Genomic DNA, 15,688 nt, shown 5'->3' with positions numbered 1-15,688 from the left:
TCATGAGCACTTAACCGGATGCACTACAACCTTTGGATCAAATGAAACTAAATCGTTCCAACAATTTATCCCCACACCTTTCTATTTTATAATAAAGATTCTTGATGTCTAGCTTACTTCATACGCATCTCCGTTAATTTGTAAGGAAACAATCACACCATACTTTATCATCGATGGGGCATTTAAAGCCAACCAAACTCTCGTAGGGATTGACCCCACTGTGTTTAGACATGATACTCCATCTACGATATATGTGAACGAAACAAGATAAATTTAATGTTCGCCCAAATTACCTGAACATCTTTTTTGAGGTGTGTTATCCAACTTTCGGTTGGATGTGTTTGTGTTTTTAGGTGCCTCTAAGCTCTGTAAGCTTAGATGTTTTCCCTCGATGTAACCCCTTCGAGTTTTATAAAATGTTTCGTTTTCTGAGAAAAAAAAAATTACCTGAGCATACTCTTTAAAAGAAAAAAAAAAGTTAGAGAGAGAGAGAGAGATTTCTGAAGTCTTGACTCTTCTCCGTTCGGCTAAATAAGCCACTTTGGCTTATTTTTTGTTCTTATTCAAATTTTTTTCGTATCACTTGGCTTATAGCCAATTTTTTTGAGGATTATTGCATCCTTACGACAAGAGGAATCTAAAAAATAAATTTTTTTGATCAAAATTTAATTTTTTTTAATAAAGACGAAAAAATTGGTTTATTGACTTATTTTCGTCTTTATTCAAAAAAAAAAAAATTTGCCGATGAAAAAAAACAACAACATATATTATCCGATTTTACAACTGAGCTTCATTCTAAGTTCAGTCAAAGCCCTAACACATCTTACGGGTTTCAACTTCAAGCTAAGTCACGTAATTCGTGCGCGCATGTGGGAACCCGATCAAACGTGAAAGCATCTTAAAAACACATCCCAAACTACTAAAATTCGTGAGAATAACGATTGAGATCGCGAGTGTAGTGTGAGGATTGAGAGCAATAATAGCCCATAATATTTTGAAGTATCATGTGACTAAAGGGTTCGAGTCCAGAATATAGATGTGCCTGAAAAGGGGAGTGATCTTCGCACTCCCCCAATTGTTAACCATTGTTAACCGCAATCTTCTTGGAAGTGCGAAAATCAAGTCCAAATTTAATTTATGCACTCTCCCGGGGTGCGGTTAACAATTTCGGAGTATTTCGCTATCAAGTCTTGGGCCCTTGGCCCATTACCAGCTAAAATGAATCGATGGATGCTCTCGGACGTACCCAATAGGGGCCCATTGTGTGTACCATTTTCTAATGATCGTTGCATTATTAGAAAACAACAATTTACCATCTAAAGCCAATTTTATCTCCACTTTCCTTTTCTCATTTTCTTTCCTATAGAGAAGATGGGTATATTTCTAACTCCCATTTTACACAATCCGTCCAGAATTATGCATTGGGTCATTATCGGTATATCTATATCTATATGTGTGTGTGTGTGTGAGTCACATTCACCTTTTTAGAGCAAAGAAAAATATCATAAATCACCTCCACATATTGGCACTAGTAAATGCTATAATCATCAAAAAGTGCGGCATAAGGGAGGGGAATATATACACATATCTATCATATATATTGTGAATTTAACCCCAGGTTTTCACGGGCTGATTTATCTTTTAGGTAAATTGTGAACCGTATAGTATTATAGGTTTGTTTTTCAATTAGGGGGAGAGTTTGTGAAAGTGCTCGGGTGATATGAGCATAATAAATTCTACAGAAGAATTTTGTTGGTGGAAATATAATTAGAATGTGAATAGTGTTGGTGGAAATATAATCAAAATGCGAATAGTTCATTGAAAGGTGATTTTTGGATTCCCACATTCTATAGTTCATTTTTTGTAATGCATTTGACTGAATACTTGAATCATTGTACGGTTGGGGCCCTGTAGCTCAGAGGATTAGAGTACCTGGCTACGAACCATGGTGTCGGGGGCTCGAATCCCTCCTCCCCCAACCTTTCCAAAAGGGAAGGATCTTTCCCTCTGGGGGTGGGAGTAGGAAAACCATGATCGGGATAGCGGACCAAAAGCTCTGGAACTTGGGCCACGTCTTTTGTCGAAATGGAATAGCCTAACTTCTTCTTTTGATTTCTTATTTTTTCGTTAAGGATAAGAATCTTTAAACAAAGTCTCCACTGAATGGCCTTACTTCTTCTTTTGATTTCTTATTTTTGTTAATGATAGAATCTTTAAACAAAGTCTCCACGGCCCATCCACGTTTTTTTTTTTGTTTTACGCCCCATGACTCTGCCTCAACCAAGCTTGGCAGAATAGCTGAGCAAGTACAAGTATTAGTAGCATAACAAAAAAGTCTTCCTCATTGTCAATCATTAATATGTTTGCTCACGGTAATTGTGGCCTCTCGGGAGAATCGAAAACTACTACTCCATAACCCTGTGACAAGTAGAACAATAAGAAGCTATAACCCAAATGGTAGCTTGCTCAATAACCTTCTGTTTTTTAAAACGTAATTCCGTATAATGAACAAAAATCCCGAAGTCATAGAATTCAAAATAATCATTCTTATCTACTTACCCCAAAGGAAGTACCATTTCTCCATGAGTCTAACACCGCAACAACTCTCGGTGGTGAACATTTCCTGGTGAGCAATTTTTGTTGGCAAGTAAGCTCCATCGTGTATGGATTGTGCAGCAGGTGTTTTCTCTCTCCCCCTCAATTCATCACCGAGAGTATCGAGGCGACGAACATTTCTTAGTGTGGCAATTTTTGTTGGCGAGTAACCCTCATCGCATATGGATTGTGCAGCGGGTATTTTCATCAGTTTGATTTGGTTGCTTGGTGAGCGATGATTTTCATCACTCCAAGGGGTTTATTTCAATAATTAGATTTCCAGATATATACAATTTCGAAAGATGCAGATCGCCCTTAAGCCTGCACTTGTTAGCAACAAAATATAGACCATTGCTTGAATCAAAATCCCTAGAGAAGCTGTTGCCAGTATCTGCTTTGCTACTTTCTTTCTTGAACACTCCAGTTAAAAAACTTCCAAATCACTTTATTGTTTCCTCATTGCGAAATCTCCAGATATCGTTGTTTCTCATTGCAAGAAGAAACTTACAGTGGCTATCATCCTGAGGAGATTTCTTTGCCAGCGCTTCCAGTTTAGTCCATGTCAAGCTCTTTAGATTTGAACTGATCTTTGTTATGATTCATATTGGCTTTTGCAAGTATAGATGCTTGCTCCATGATCCGCTCGTCATACACCAAATCAAGGAGCAATCTTTCTCGAAGACTCGTCAAAAGTAGTAGCCTGCAGTCACAAGTCATAATGTAAGATTACATTTCAGAAGAAAAGAAATTGGCTCAATCGTCCTCCATCGATCTTCACGGGAAAGGATTGGTAAATAAGAGATCAATTTTTCCAAGTTGTGAGGTGAGGTGTAGTGATAGGTGAGGTACTACCGTTCGTGCATGATGCTCCTGGTCTATCACAACAAGGTTTCTTTTTTGTATCATTTTTAATGATACGGAAATCCTTTCTTTGCTGATAAAAAAAAAAGGGGATCTTTTTTTCTGTTTTGCAAATCTGATAAGGGTATTTGAATGTCAAAGGCTAAAATAAGCTCAAAACAAGTCTAGATGGTGCATCTTTCCTAGGAAAAATCTATGTAGAAATGAGTCTTAAACCACAATCTGCAATTTCTTAAACCAAAGATTCACTGCGTCATAAACATTAAAATACAAGTTTATCCAGAAAAACATTGCCACAGCAGAAAAAAATAACCAGAATCATCACTTACCTGAACTGGTGTAGCTTGAAATCGTAGTCCATATCTTTCCACCATTGGTGAATTCCATGTGCTTGATTAAAACCCTTTGTGGAGCTCAAATTAATAATCAGATAGGCTGAAGGAAGGAGATGTGATGCCTCAGATTCCCTCCCCCGCGCAACTGAGGATTGACTCCGACCACTCAGCGACGAATTCTGCTTCGCAAACCTTGCAATTGCTCCACGGGCAATCTCCATCATCTTCTCCCTCTGTTTGAAATACGTAATGTACCCCGCAGATAAAGGATCGGATGGATTCAAAAACAGGTACGGAACCCATCCGGCAAATGAATCATCTATTTGAGCCCTTCGGCGGTGGCCAGATAGAGCAACAGCAACTCCAGCTGTAATGGCGCTTGCGCAGCGAACCCCATGCTTCAACTTTTGGTTTTTGATTTGCTCTAGCGGATCAGTTGGGAACGGAGGGTTAAAGAGGTACGTTTCTATAAAACCACCCATCTTGACCATGTTCTTTCCAGCTAGCAGTGCTATGGCTGAACCCAAGGAATGTCCGGCCAACCAGATATTTGTACATCCAGCAAAGAAAACCATACTTTGCACAGCTTCCATTGCGAGCTTAAAGCGGGAGCTCTGTTGAAGTCTATCTCGGACGAACTGGAGACCCAACTTAAGATCCTGAGACCGGGAACCTGGTTTGATAATCGTTCCACGAAAGGCAATAATGTATCTTGGAGGCTTTTGGACCAACTGATAGTTATTGTCGGAAGGTGGAAATCTGAACTCGTAAACAGCACCAAAGATTGATAGATCGGCATCGTCGACCAATATTCGGATCAACTGAAAATTAAAGAAGTCCCACCAGGGAGGAGCAAGGGCATGACGACCTTGGCGTTTCTCCTGGCGGTCACGTTCTAGAATGTATACTCCCTGAACCAGGCTGGCAGCAACAGATCTCCGGTGGAATGGATTTTTCCTACAAGAACGTGCATTTAATATTTGTCTCGAAACCACAGACAGTGAAGGTAATTTTAAGAACCTTGAGGAGAAAACTTTGAAATAACCACCAACAGGATGCTCAGGTAGAGCTCAGCATTGGGAGCCTTTGTCCGTACTTCTAAGTTAATCGAACTCCATTCTCTAGGAAAACCAGGCTGGAATATTGGGCTAGACCACCATAAATGGCAGACTTTCCATTCACAGATTCATATTGACCATTAAGCCTATTGAACCAGTACCATTGTAGAAGAGTTACACAACTAAAGTATCTTAAAGTATATGGGTTAAACCTCTTACCAATCAACAAAGGTCAGCTCTAACGGTCCCGATAGGCCAAAATTTTGTCTCGCAGATGCCATAAGCCCATATGCTCCCTTGCTCTCTTCCTACTAGTCCTGCAATAGAAATCTCAAAGATTAGTGGGCTACCATCAATTACTTATACTAGATAGCTCTATGTTCCAGGTCGAACTGGCAACCATCCACTAGAAGAAGAGACGCCATGAAACCACGACGCTAAAGGTATGATGGCATCAGATGCATCATGCTTACAACAGTAACAAGTGCTGGTAAAGATACCATTACAGATGAGATCACAAGATATGAACATACTCTTAAAGAGGCAGTCACACACACCCCAACAGGAAAAACCGAAACAAATGTTAACACGATGGAAATGGAAGGAAACTAAATCAGAATTGGAGAGGGATACTAAACCAGCCAATCTGCCTACCTAAATTAAGTGCAATAATTCAAAGCAACGTTCAACAATCCCTCAGTATGGGTATGCTTAGTATCCTAAGAGATTTTGCGAACCCACTAAACATCTTGATTCATGACAACCAAACCAACTAGGCATGATATCGTACTGAAACTTAAGCCGCAGATAACTTGAGATGCCAATATCTGTCATAAAGGTAGAATCATATCAGTCGGGAAAAACAAATTCTCCACCTAAAATCACAAAAGATATAACGATGATAGAGAAAATGAAACTAGACTATATTTAAGGTTAGTTCCTCAAACAAATGCTGCTTTCACATACAAAAAATTAAGTCTAATTGATTTCCATAACAATGAAGCATCCAATAATAACCAGCACAAGATAAAAAAATGACCTGAAAATCGACAACCATAAACCACACTAGACAATTGCAATCATACATACTCCCCCATCTAAATCTAAGCAGTTAGCAAGAAATTATGTCGAATAAAAAGTAATCTGAACCTGTCAAGGCATTAGCCGATCCAACAGAACACTCTCCCCACAATTCAGATTATTAGACTCCATTCAAGATGCATGGATATCTTAGTTGCCACAACAAATATTCATCATTCAAGTTGAATTTATCTTTCTGTTACAACAACGATTTGACCACGTGGCTATGCTGAATACTGATTAGAATGGGTGGATGTCCAATTGCAGGTTATCACGATTACTTTTACCAGATAGCTGATTGCTCTATGTTTCAGTTTGAACCTGACAACCATCCACGAGAAAAAGAGACACTATGAAACCATGACACCAAAGGTATGGCATCCTGTGTATCATGTGTTAACAAGAAATAAAACTGGAAGTGCTGGTAATAATACCCTTTCAGATGAGAGCACACGATACGAACGTACTCCTAAAGAGCTGGTAACCCAAACACGCGTGCGGACACACACACACATCAGCAGGAAAAAACAGGGGAACACCACAAATGTCAATACGAAAGAAAGTGAAGGAAAAGAACTGAAATGGAGGTGGAATAATAAACCAGCCAATCTGCCTACCTAAATCAAGTGCAATAATTCAAAGTGATGTCAATAAATTGGCAGAGCTTCACTTCATCTGTCCATACTTGAAACCTAATGAGATTTGGGCTGCCTTTCCCAATCCCTCGGTATCGGCCAAGAGATTTTGCAAAACAACTAAATATAGTGATTCATGACAGCCAACTAGGCTGATTGCAGGAATTCATACTGAAACTTACGCAAAAAAGCGTATAACTTGAGATGCCAAAATCTGTCTTTAAAGGTTGAAAGGTATCCATATCATGCACAGGGAGAACAGATTTCCCCCTCAAAATCATACAGATGTCAAACCACGAGGAAAAAAAATAAACTAGCATATGTTTGAAGTTAGCTCCCCAAATTGATTTCCATAACGATGAAACATATAGCACGAGCTGGCCCGGACATCCGATTATCAGAGGACAAAAAAAAAACAATGAAGCATCTACCACAATAATCAGCACAAGATAAAAAATGGCTTAAAAATCAAAAGTCATAACCACACTAAACAACTGTAGTCATACATACTCCCACATCCAAAACAAAGCAGTTTGCATGAATTTACGTCAAATACAAAGTAATCTAAACCTGTCAAGGCTTTCGCCGATCCATCAGAACACCCTCTCTCTCCCCTATTCAGATTGTTTTTCAGCTATTGTGTGTGTGTACACAGGTATATAGTATACTATCTGTAGAGGGTATCGCGGGCAGCAGTTTAAGGAACAGGTAAGACCACCAGGATTTCCTAATAAGTACTTGTTTTATGGAGTACGTGAGAAGATTAAAAAAGACAATTGCACCGGTAAGCAAGTTTTTTTTTTAAATCATTCAATAGAAGAAATCATTTCATCATCAATGAAGTACAAATTACAAACCCGGAATACTAATACATCAGAGAGCTCACGAGACAACCAAACTCAACAACTCAATAAATACAATAAATAAGCCGGGTAGAAACAAAGAAAAAAAAGAGGAAAAGCTTATCGTGTAGGTGGAGAGATTCGAACTCCTTGTGAGATGCAAAAGTACTGGCCAACTGAGCTAGGTGGAGAGATTCGAACTCCTTGTGAGATGCAAAAGTACTGGCCAACTGAGCTAGCCAAGTTGGTTCGGTAAGCAAGTTCAGAAGTTGTGATTTTCAGAGCGAATTGGAATCCTGAAACACACATTGTTCGAATAGTATATATGGATAAAAAGACCAAGGAAGAGTGAAGAGAAGATTCGGGATTCGGGAATATGCATTTAAAAGGGAACAAACGAGGACCTTTCCAAAGGTCCGGCCCGGAAAATGCGTTGAAGTAGTACTCGTGGTAGGATAGTAAGGATTCGGACTTAAGACGAGGAATTTAAAAAGGAAGACGAAGTCTGCTGGAGATGAAGCAGAAATATTCCACGCCTACCAGCTTCAGCTCCTCTCCATACCCTTGGGCCGGTTTTCTTGTAAACTACGCACGGAGATTTTCTTTCATTTATGTGTTTTTTTTTCGTCTTTTTTGAATTTCTTTTCGATTGAAATTATATTTGTTTGATTAATCATCCGTTTTGATGAGAGAAGTCTTAAAAGTATAAAATTATGACCGAAAATAGAAAAAATAGTTTACTAAAGACGAAAAAAGTTTTGAACCATTATCTTATTTGTTTAAAGTGCCGTTTTATTTAAATTTTTTCAACATCGGTTCATGTTTTAATATATTTCTGATTTGTTTCGTCAAGACAAATGATTAATATCGAAAATTACGATGAAAAACTAAACAAAATGTAAAAAATTCCAAAATAAGTTTTAAACTTTTAGGTTTACAAGAACGTGGCCTTAGTTTTGGTTGCGCTCTGCAACACTCGAACAGTGCACATTCTCCCTGAGTCCACAACTGAAAACCTTGCGTAAATATGTGGTGTCGGAGAGATCTAAGCACCATGATAACGGTACTTCGGAACTATTTCTAAATAATTACTCTCTTTTTATTTTGTTGGCATTCGTGAGCTATGATAACATATGATTGGAATCGTTGCAATGGAAGTAATGAATACCAAAATTCAGTTTGGTCAAATCTCAATTGAATAAGATGCATTTTGGTTTGTAAATTGGAAAGCGTTGGAGGATCTCCCAGCGGAGAAGAGAAAGTTTACATCAAGAAAAGGTGGGAGAATTTCAAAATACTCCCAAAAATTTACACCTCAATGTCTAATGGATTCCTAAACTTTCAAAAATATCAATTTTACTTCTAAAGTTATCTTCTTCTTCTTTTTATCTATTTTTGTTTATATAAATAGCACAATTTAAGACGCATAAGACAATAGTTAAAGGGTAATGCTTGAAGGATCTCCACTAATTCACACCCAAAAATGATTCTTTTCAAAAAATAAAAAGAGGTTGCAAAAGACGCCTTGAGATGCTTTTAGAACTTTTGAGGGTTTTTTTTTTTGAAAGGTAAACTTTTGAGGTTCTTTGTTTTCCTTTTTTGGGAATTGGCAAGAGTTAATTTTGTTTTCAGATCAATCTCTTTCTGTTTTTTGTCACGTAATTCTTCAGTAGGATCCTTCACTCTCGTTATCAACATTACGGTCCCCTTTTTGACTCCCTGCGAATTTTGATAATTTAGTATGTTTTTTAAAAGAAGCTTTCGTGCTCAAGTATACACCCCCGCTTGCTTCTATAAACAAAAATGATACTCACACAACAATTCAAACACAACAACTTACACAACCTCTCACATGCATGTGGGCTCTACACACACTACTATGTGTGGGCCCCAGATATATGTCAGAGATTGCGTAAGTTGTTGTGTTTGGATTGTTGTGTGAGTAGCATCTTTGTGGGTGTTTGCTTAGGGCCGAAGATTTTGATTTTCTATGGAGCCCTAGAGTTCTGTCCATGCCTCCATGGTCCCGCTGGAGGAGCATTACAAAAGAAATTAGAAAAAGTTGGAGCCTTTTTGGCAAGGAGCTTTTGTAGTATCTTTGTAGCTCAATTAATGTCATGAAATTTTCTTTTGTCCACAGATCTAATCACATAAATTATCCCCTTTTTGTGTTTGTTTATTTTTTGTGATGTACTTTTGTCAGTTTCTATATCTCGTTTTGTACGGTCCAGTTTGTTCAATTTTTTTTTTATTTGCAGGCCATGTAAAGTCCATCTTAATGATCCGCGTTCATGTTATAGAGCTTGGCGAGACGAGTAAACATGCAAAAATCGTCCTGATCGGATCTCTATTGGTCCTTGACCGATGTTGATGTGAAAATGGTGTTAGGTAGAAGAACCCAATTGTTGCAAAAAAAAAGGAATGCTCTTAATATATAGAGTCACGAATTTGCGCTCAGCTTTTACATTAATGATCACATTTAACATTTATACTTATTTTTTTTCGGTCAATCTCATCATACATAAACGATCAACTCATTGCTATACGGATGCATTTGATGGGAAAACACTTGTCTTGATTTTTTTCTTAAGGGTACAAAACTGAAAACTGAATGTTTGGATCAACTATATATGTTGCTATTCGATTGGGTTATTTATTAAATAACGAACTGAATATCAAATTTGTATAAAATGAACGGCTGCAATACTTAAAATAGAAGAACAATGCCAAAGGTCACACACATAGTAGCTAGTAATGTTCGCCTGCTTATTATTATATATAATTATTTATCTCTCCTTAAGTAGAGTAGAGTGCGGCGGGTGCCACGGGTCTTAGTGTTCGAGATACACATGGCAGGAAAAAGATGTACGTAGTTGTGAAAGAAGTTACCAAAGCGGATGAGGAGAAAAGACAAGAATTAGGGATTGGAGGTGCGGGGAATCGAACCCCGTGCCTCTCGCATGCGAAGCGAGCGCTCTACCATATGAGCTACACCCCCTTTTGTGACTCTCTTCTGCAAATTAAAGATAATAATTATTTAATTTTACAAACCAGCCCCAGTTACCAAAATAGATGCGTCTACTGTATTTTGAATTTTTCCCAGTAAAATACTAACCAGCGAAAACACGTCTTCTAGATCTCTCCACTGCTTTCTCTCGCTCTTTTCTTCCCAAAAAAAAACCCTAAACCCAAATTCTCTCTATCTCTCTCAGACAATGGCGATACTCTCCGAATACGAAGAAGACCAGAAACCCACGAATCCATCCTCATCGGCCGGCAAGCCGTTCAACGCGGTGCTCGATCCATCGAACCCTCTAGGGTTTCTCGAGACCGTCTTCGACTTCGTCTCCCGCGAGTCCGATCTGTTCAAGAGCGACTACGGGGTCAGAGACGTCACTGATTTGGTCCGTAGGGTGAAGGAGAAGGTGGACAAGGAGGAGAGGAAGACCAGGGAGAAGGAGAAGGTGAAGGCCGAGAAGGAGAAGGAGAAGGTGAAGGCCGAGAAGCGTGCCGAGGAGGAGTCACAAGCGTCGACGAGCGCGGGGAAGGCGGCAGCGAGTGAGGAGACTAAGGAGGGAAAGCGAGGTTAGTGTTCTTGGTTTTCGGAATTTGACCAGTTATTATTATTATTATTATGTATTACGTAGTATACGCCCGGGCGCACGTGATGGGTGTGCAAATCATGTTATCCAAAAGAGTAAAAGGGTAGATCTTCAATTGAGATTGAACCTGTCGCATAAATTGTGCAATGATCTAAAAATCGCTAGGGCTAGTCGGGCGGAAAAGGGGCTCTTGGGCCAAGTGCCGACTAGTTGGCCGCCTAGCGCCTAGGCAGGGACTAGGCGCCCGACTAGTTGGCTGCCTAATCTAGGCGTTGGACGAGCGCCTAGGCGGGGCCGACTTTTAGAACACTGAAATTGTGTTATGCAACACAACACAACACTAACATAACTCATCTAGTCCCCAATCATTTTGGGTAAGGGTGGGGAGGATTGGAGATAGACCTAATCTCTGGCGCACAAAGTGGTTGCTAGCACAAATTGTGTTATGCAAAGGAGGAAAAGTGGAATATCTTCAATTGGGATTAAACCCTTAATGAAATGTAAGATGTGAAAGTAGAGAAGAGAGGAAGAAAATTAGGTTTTTTCTTTTTTCCGTCTTGATAGTTTCTTTAGGCGGTTAAAGTGTAGTTTGGGAAACTAAAATGTGAGCCAGCCTCCAAAGTGACTCTTGCACCAAAAGGGGTGTTGCCTTTATAATTGACTAGACGCCCAGGCACACTGCCACACGCAATGAGTTGTGCATGTGCGGATCGCATTATGCAAAAGAGGGAAAGGGGAAAATTTTCAGTTAAGGTGACAGTTAATTTTCTCTTTCTTTTTGGCAGTTTTTATAGGCAGTTAAGGGGTAGTTACGAAAACAAAATTTGAGCCTGACTCAAACCTGATGTTCACACGAAAAAGATGTTCCCTTTATAAGAGTTATAGGTTGTAGATAAATGATAATAGATGTATGTTACTGTGGGTATGAAGATATCTTTCTTTTTGGCAGTTTTTATAGGCAGTTAAGGGGTAGTTTACGAAAACAAAATTTGAGCCTGACTCAAACCTGATGTTCACGCGAAAAGATGTTCCCTTTATAAGAGTTATAGGTTGTAGATAAATGATAATAGATGTATGTAACTGTGGGTATGAAGATATCTATATGTATCTACATCGTTGCAGTCGTTATTTTACTCGCCTGTTTTGTTGTGAACTTGAGGTGTCAATATGTGTGTATTGTGTTGAGGAAATTTGAGTTGCATTGTGAACTTGAGGGGTCAATATGTGTGTATTGTGTTGAGGAAATTTGAGTTGCATGTGAATTTGGTCCTGGTTTGTAGTATTGCATTCAGTTCATAATACTTGGCTTTGCAATCTTTGGTACTTGAGATAGTTTGGGGGAAAGGAAAGCTCATAACTTTGGATTGGCTTGTATTTGTACAATTCTGCTGTTGTTTGCTTGTTCCATAAGGTAGACGACAAAGTGAATTGGATTTTGCCTAGTTTTCCCTCTTCTCCATCCATGCAGGGAAAAAACCATTTAGGAGGCCAATCCCGCATCCACCCCGCAGTTTAGCCCTTATGCACCATGGCATTGGAAGCAGGGAGGTTATGTGCACAAAGGCTAAAGCAAAGGGGGCTAAACCTCTGCTTATTTATAACAATCGTCAATATGTTGTCATCTGCTTAATCTTTTTTTTCTTGCTTATTAGGAAAAGAGTAGAAAAATAAAAAGAAGACTGAAGTTGCAGTAGTAAACTTTTAGAGACAGAGCCTCAGTTGAAAGCTATTTTGCTCAGTCTGTGACCGATTTTAGCAAATGATCTGTGAATATGCATCAATAGCATTTAAAATAATGTTTTGTACAGAAATGAATCACTAATCCGTATGACATAGCTTAAATTTCTGTATTCTTGGAGAAAGTTTGGAGCTTCAGCAGAAGTATTAGATTTTCTAATAGAGGTTGAATTGAGTTTGCAATCTGGAGTAACCTAAGGACAATAGAAATTTAGCAAGGTACTGGACCCCAAACATAAAAAGTTCTAAACTGGGTTTTAATGGGAAATGTTTGAGATGGAACGAAACCCGTATGAACAAATAATTCTTGAGTCTTTAAAATTTGGTTAAATGTTGTGGGAGTTTGACATTGGTTCTGCCTAAAACATGGATCAAGTTGGTACATAGATAAGAGAGTGGAATGGCTTTTAATCCTAGTCGGGGCGTGGAGTGCCAGCATGGCAAGAAATGAGTCCAAATACCTCTTCAATGCTTCTGATGTGCGAGTTGTTTGGAATCCTTTATACACATGATGTCAAGGTTTTGTGCAAAGAGGTTGGCAGGAATTTTATACATAGTAGTTTAGCAGAAATACATTTCCGATACTGGTGCTATTCCTGCTTGCTCAAGAGAACCTTCCGAGGCAATCAGAGTTTTCCCAACTCCCGTTAGACCATCATTCTTCGCTCCATCGTAACAGGTCTAACGGCATGTAGCTGGTTATTATATGCCTGAAGTTATGGATTCGCCATATAATTTCTTCTTTGTGCCAGAAGGCCCAGAACTGTTATATTATTCATGTTGCTATTGTGCTAAGGGGGCGTATTCTCGGTATATTGTTATGTTTTTGTTTTTGCTAAGGTCTTAAGTGGGGTGATATTTTTTGTAGCTAATGTGTCATTTTAAATGTCTTACCAGTTCCCAATAAAGGCAATGGTCTCGACCTGGATAATTATTCTTGGGTCCAAACATTGCAAGAGGTTACGATCAATATTCCAGTTCCTCCTGGAACTAAATCAAGGTTTATTACATGTGAGATAAAGAAGAACCATATAAAAGTTGGACTCAAGAGTCAGCCTCCAATAATTGATGTAAGTAATGTTTTCCGGTTCATTTGTAGATTTTTGGTGTGGTGGCACCACCCTTTCAAAGTTTGTTCATTCTGAGTCGGGTTCAAGCCGGTTGTTTCTAACACTGACTGTTGGTCACTTGTAGGGTGAACTGTTTCAGTCCATCAAGGCTGATGATAGCTTCTGGAGCTTAGGTATGTTTTTACACAAAAGCAAAACCAAGCACCAAAGCACTGCACTTGCACGTGCAAGGAAATACACAATTATCAAATACTGTGCTTGCATACACCTTTTTGAATGTTCTTCACCATATTGTTTTTCCATGATTTACTGTTCTGTTATTTAATTTCCCTGATTACCAAAATCTTACGCAGAGGATCAGAAATACATCTCTGTGCTTCTGACCAAACAAAACCAAATGGAATGGTGGAAGTGTTTGGTGAAAGGTGATCCTGAAATTGATACTCAGAAGGTAGAACCTGAAAATAGCAAGCTATCTGATCTGGACCCAGAAACGCGCTCCACTGTGGAAAAAATGATGGTGGGTTGAGGATGCCATTCCTATCCTCTCACCTCAACTTTGTTTATTAGTAGAATGTGCCACTATTGCGTGCTGTTTTCTTTTTTTGTGTTGCTATAATATCAGTGGTCCTCTGTTGAGTTCTGATTTTTTTTTGCCTTTTACTTGTTCCCTGGCAGTTTGATCAGCGACAGAAGTCCATGGGCCTTCCCACAAGTGATGAGATGCAGAAACAAGACGTTCTTAAGAAATTTATGGCTGAGGTGAGCTACTAAATCCCCCTCCTCTGGTACCACATTTGTCAAGGCCCAAACTCGTGGGATAATTTTCAGTAACCAATGTGTAACCCTAGGCCTAATTTATGAAAACAATTTGGGAAATTTTATTTAAAACCTGCTGATTAGAACAGTATCGAAAACCGTGCCTGAACTTTTTTTTTTATTAAAAAGTGTGGAAAGGAGAAACCTCTTTGTTTATCTTCTATTTGCTTCACAAAATATCACAGTTCTAAGTGTGGAATTAAAGTAAGTGCCTAACGGCACCAATATACAAATCTGTAGTAATGTCATGTCTGGAACAACCCGGATTCCAATAATGGACTAAACTTTTTGTGTGTGTATTCATGCAGCATCCAGAGATGGACTTTTCGAGGGCAAAGATATCTTAAAGATCGATTCCTTCTCTTGTAGAATGTGCTTCACAGAAATGTTTGCCTTAGCAGGAATGGTGTGTGTGTGTGTTTTGGTTCCCCTGTCTGTGTTTTGGTCTCACCTTTTTCCTACTTTTCTGATGAGAACTCTGTTAAATAACTTAATATGATCTCCATTCCCGATTATGATACCCTATAAATATTACCCTTGCTTTTTGCAAAAGAAAATTTTGGTACAAGGGATTATCGATTGGCTGTCGTCATTGTTTTCCCAAGGTAATTGTTCTTGATCTTGTGTCATTTTTGTCTTTCAAAGAATTTGAAGAAAATAGCCATTTAGGCATCTTGTGAAAGCTATTTTGAAAACCTAGACCTCTCATGGTTCATTACTGTGGATGGCTATGTGAAGGGTGTTGTCTCCTTTTGGGGGGAGTCCAAACTATAAGGCAACACAGGGCGATGGCACTGGACGTTTCCAAAATAGGTACTCTAGGGTGGGGTGAATTCAATAATAGACGCCTGTTGGCTTTCCAGCCTTACTTCGCCTTTCTGGACCTATCTGAAAGAGAGTTCAATAATATTTCTTGGTCATGAATATTCAAATTATTAGCAACTCAAGTAGGTATCGACATGTGCCCTTCTCAAACGCCATAACAGGTCGTTCTCCACTGAAAGGTTCCTTGGAAAGGTCCCCTCTGAGGTGCGACTCCAAGTATTTGTTCGCT

General features: G+C 39.0%; 2 protein-coding genes, 1 long non-coding RNA gene and 1 other non-coding gene across 7 annotated transcripts; 2 read left to right on the top strand and 2 right to left on the bottom strand.

Annotated features, from left to right (window-relative positions):
* Positions 1-2,325: 2,325 nt before the first annotated feature.
* On the bottom strand, positions 2,326-7,873 carry LOC131319801 (GDSL esterase/lipase At4g10955-like). 4 transcript variants are annotated; one of them, XM_058350198.1, is made up of 4 exons: positions 7,811-7,873; positions 5,069-5,166; positions 3,786-4,748; positions 2,326-3,295 (listed from the first exon to the last, which is right to left on the bottom strand). In XM_058350198.1, the coding sequence occupies exons 2-4, from the start codon at positions 5,128-5,130 to the stop codon at positions 3,148-3,150; spliced, it is 1,173 nt and encodes a 390-aa protein (XP_058206181.1). In that variant the 5' UTR covers positions 5,131-5,166; positions 7,811-7,873; the 3' UTR covers positions 2,326-3,147. The 4 variants fall into 4 exon arrangements, with proteins under 4 accessions (XP_058206181.1, XP_058206182.1, XP_058206183.1 ...); XM_058350199.1 differs by lacking the exon at positions 7,811-7,873 and adding an exon at positions 7,135-7,331; XM_058350200.1 differs by lacking the exon at positions 7,811-7,873 and adding an exon at positions 5,999-6,070.
* A 2,458-nt stretch (positions 7,874-10,331) lies between these two features.
* TRNAA-CGC (transfer RNA alanine (anticodon CGC)) lies at positions 10,332-10,404 on the bottom strand. The gene has a single exon. It is a non-coding gene; the product is annotated as a tRNA-Ala (tRNA).
* Positions 10,405-10,504: 100 nt separating this feature from the next.
* Positions 10,505-15,209, top strand: LOC131319797 (protein BOBBER 1). The gene is made up of 6 exons (XM_058350196.1): positions 10,505-10,991; positions 13,643-13,815; positions 13,940-13,988; positions 14,169-14,335; positions 14,494-14,577; positions 14,943-15,209. Exons 1-6 carry the CDS (start codon positions 10,622-10,624, stop codon positions 14,979-14,981), a joined length of 882 nt encoding a protein of 293 aa, XP_058206179.1. The 5' UTR covers positions 10,505-10,621; the 3' UTR covers positions 14,982-15,209.
* On the top strand, positions 11,013-13,636 carry LOC131319800 (uncharacterized). Its single transcript, XR_009198044.1, has 3 exons — positions 11,013-11,893; positions 12,065-12,167; positions 12,223-13,636. It is a non-coding gene; the product is annotated as an uncharacterized LOC131319800 (long non-coding RNA).
* Positions 15,210-15,688: the final 479 nt, after the last annotated feature.

Source organism: Rhododendron vialii, chromosome 3a, assembly GCF_030253575.1.
Source record: "Rhododendron vialii isolate Sample 1 chromosome 3a, ASM3025357v1".
Classification (NCBI taxonomy): domain Eukaryota; kingdom Viridiplantae; phylum Streptophyta; class Magnoliopsida; order Ericales; family Ericaceae; genus Rhododendron; species Rhododendron vialii.
This window is presented reverse-complemented; position numbering and strand designations above follow the sequence as displayed.

Bases quoted from the DNA above. Each gene is read 5' to 3' on its own strand.
- LOC131319801 (XM_058350198.1), bottom strand. From the start codon at position 5,130: ATGGCATCTGCGAGACAAAATTTTGGCCTATCGGGACCGTTAGAGCTG. The intron at 4,749-5,068 runs GTAAGAGGTTTA...ACGTTCTTGTAG, and splicing joins GAGCTGACCTTTGTTGATTG to GAAAAATCCATTCCACCGGA. The intron at 3,296-3,785 runs GTAAGTGATGAT...TTGTGACTGCAG, and splicing joins TTCAAGCTACACCAGTTCAG to GCTACTACTTTTGACGAGTC.
- LOC131319797 (XM_058350196.1), top strand. From the start codon at position 10,622: ATGGCGATACTCTCCGAATACGAAGAAGACCAGAAACCCACGAATCCA. The intron at 10,992-13,642 runs GTTAGTGTTCTT...ATGTCTTACCAG, and splicing joins GACTAAGGAGGGAAAGCGAG to TTCCCAATAAAGGCAATGGT. The intron at 13,989-14,168 runs GTATGTTTTTAC...AATCTTACGCAG, and splicing joins TGATAGCTTCTGGAGCTTAG to AGGATCAGAAATACATCTCT.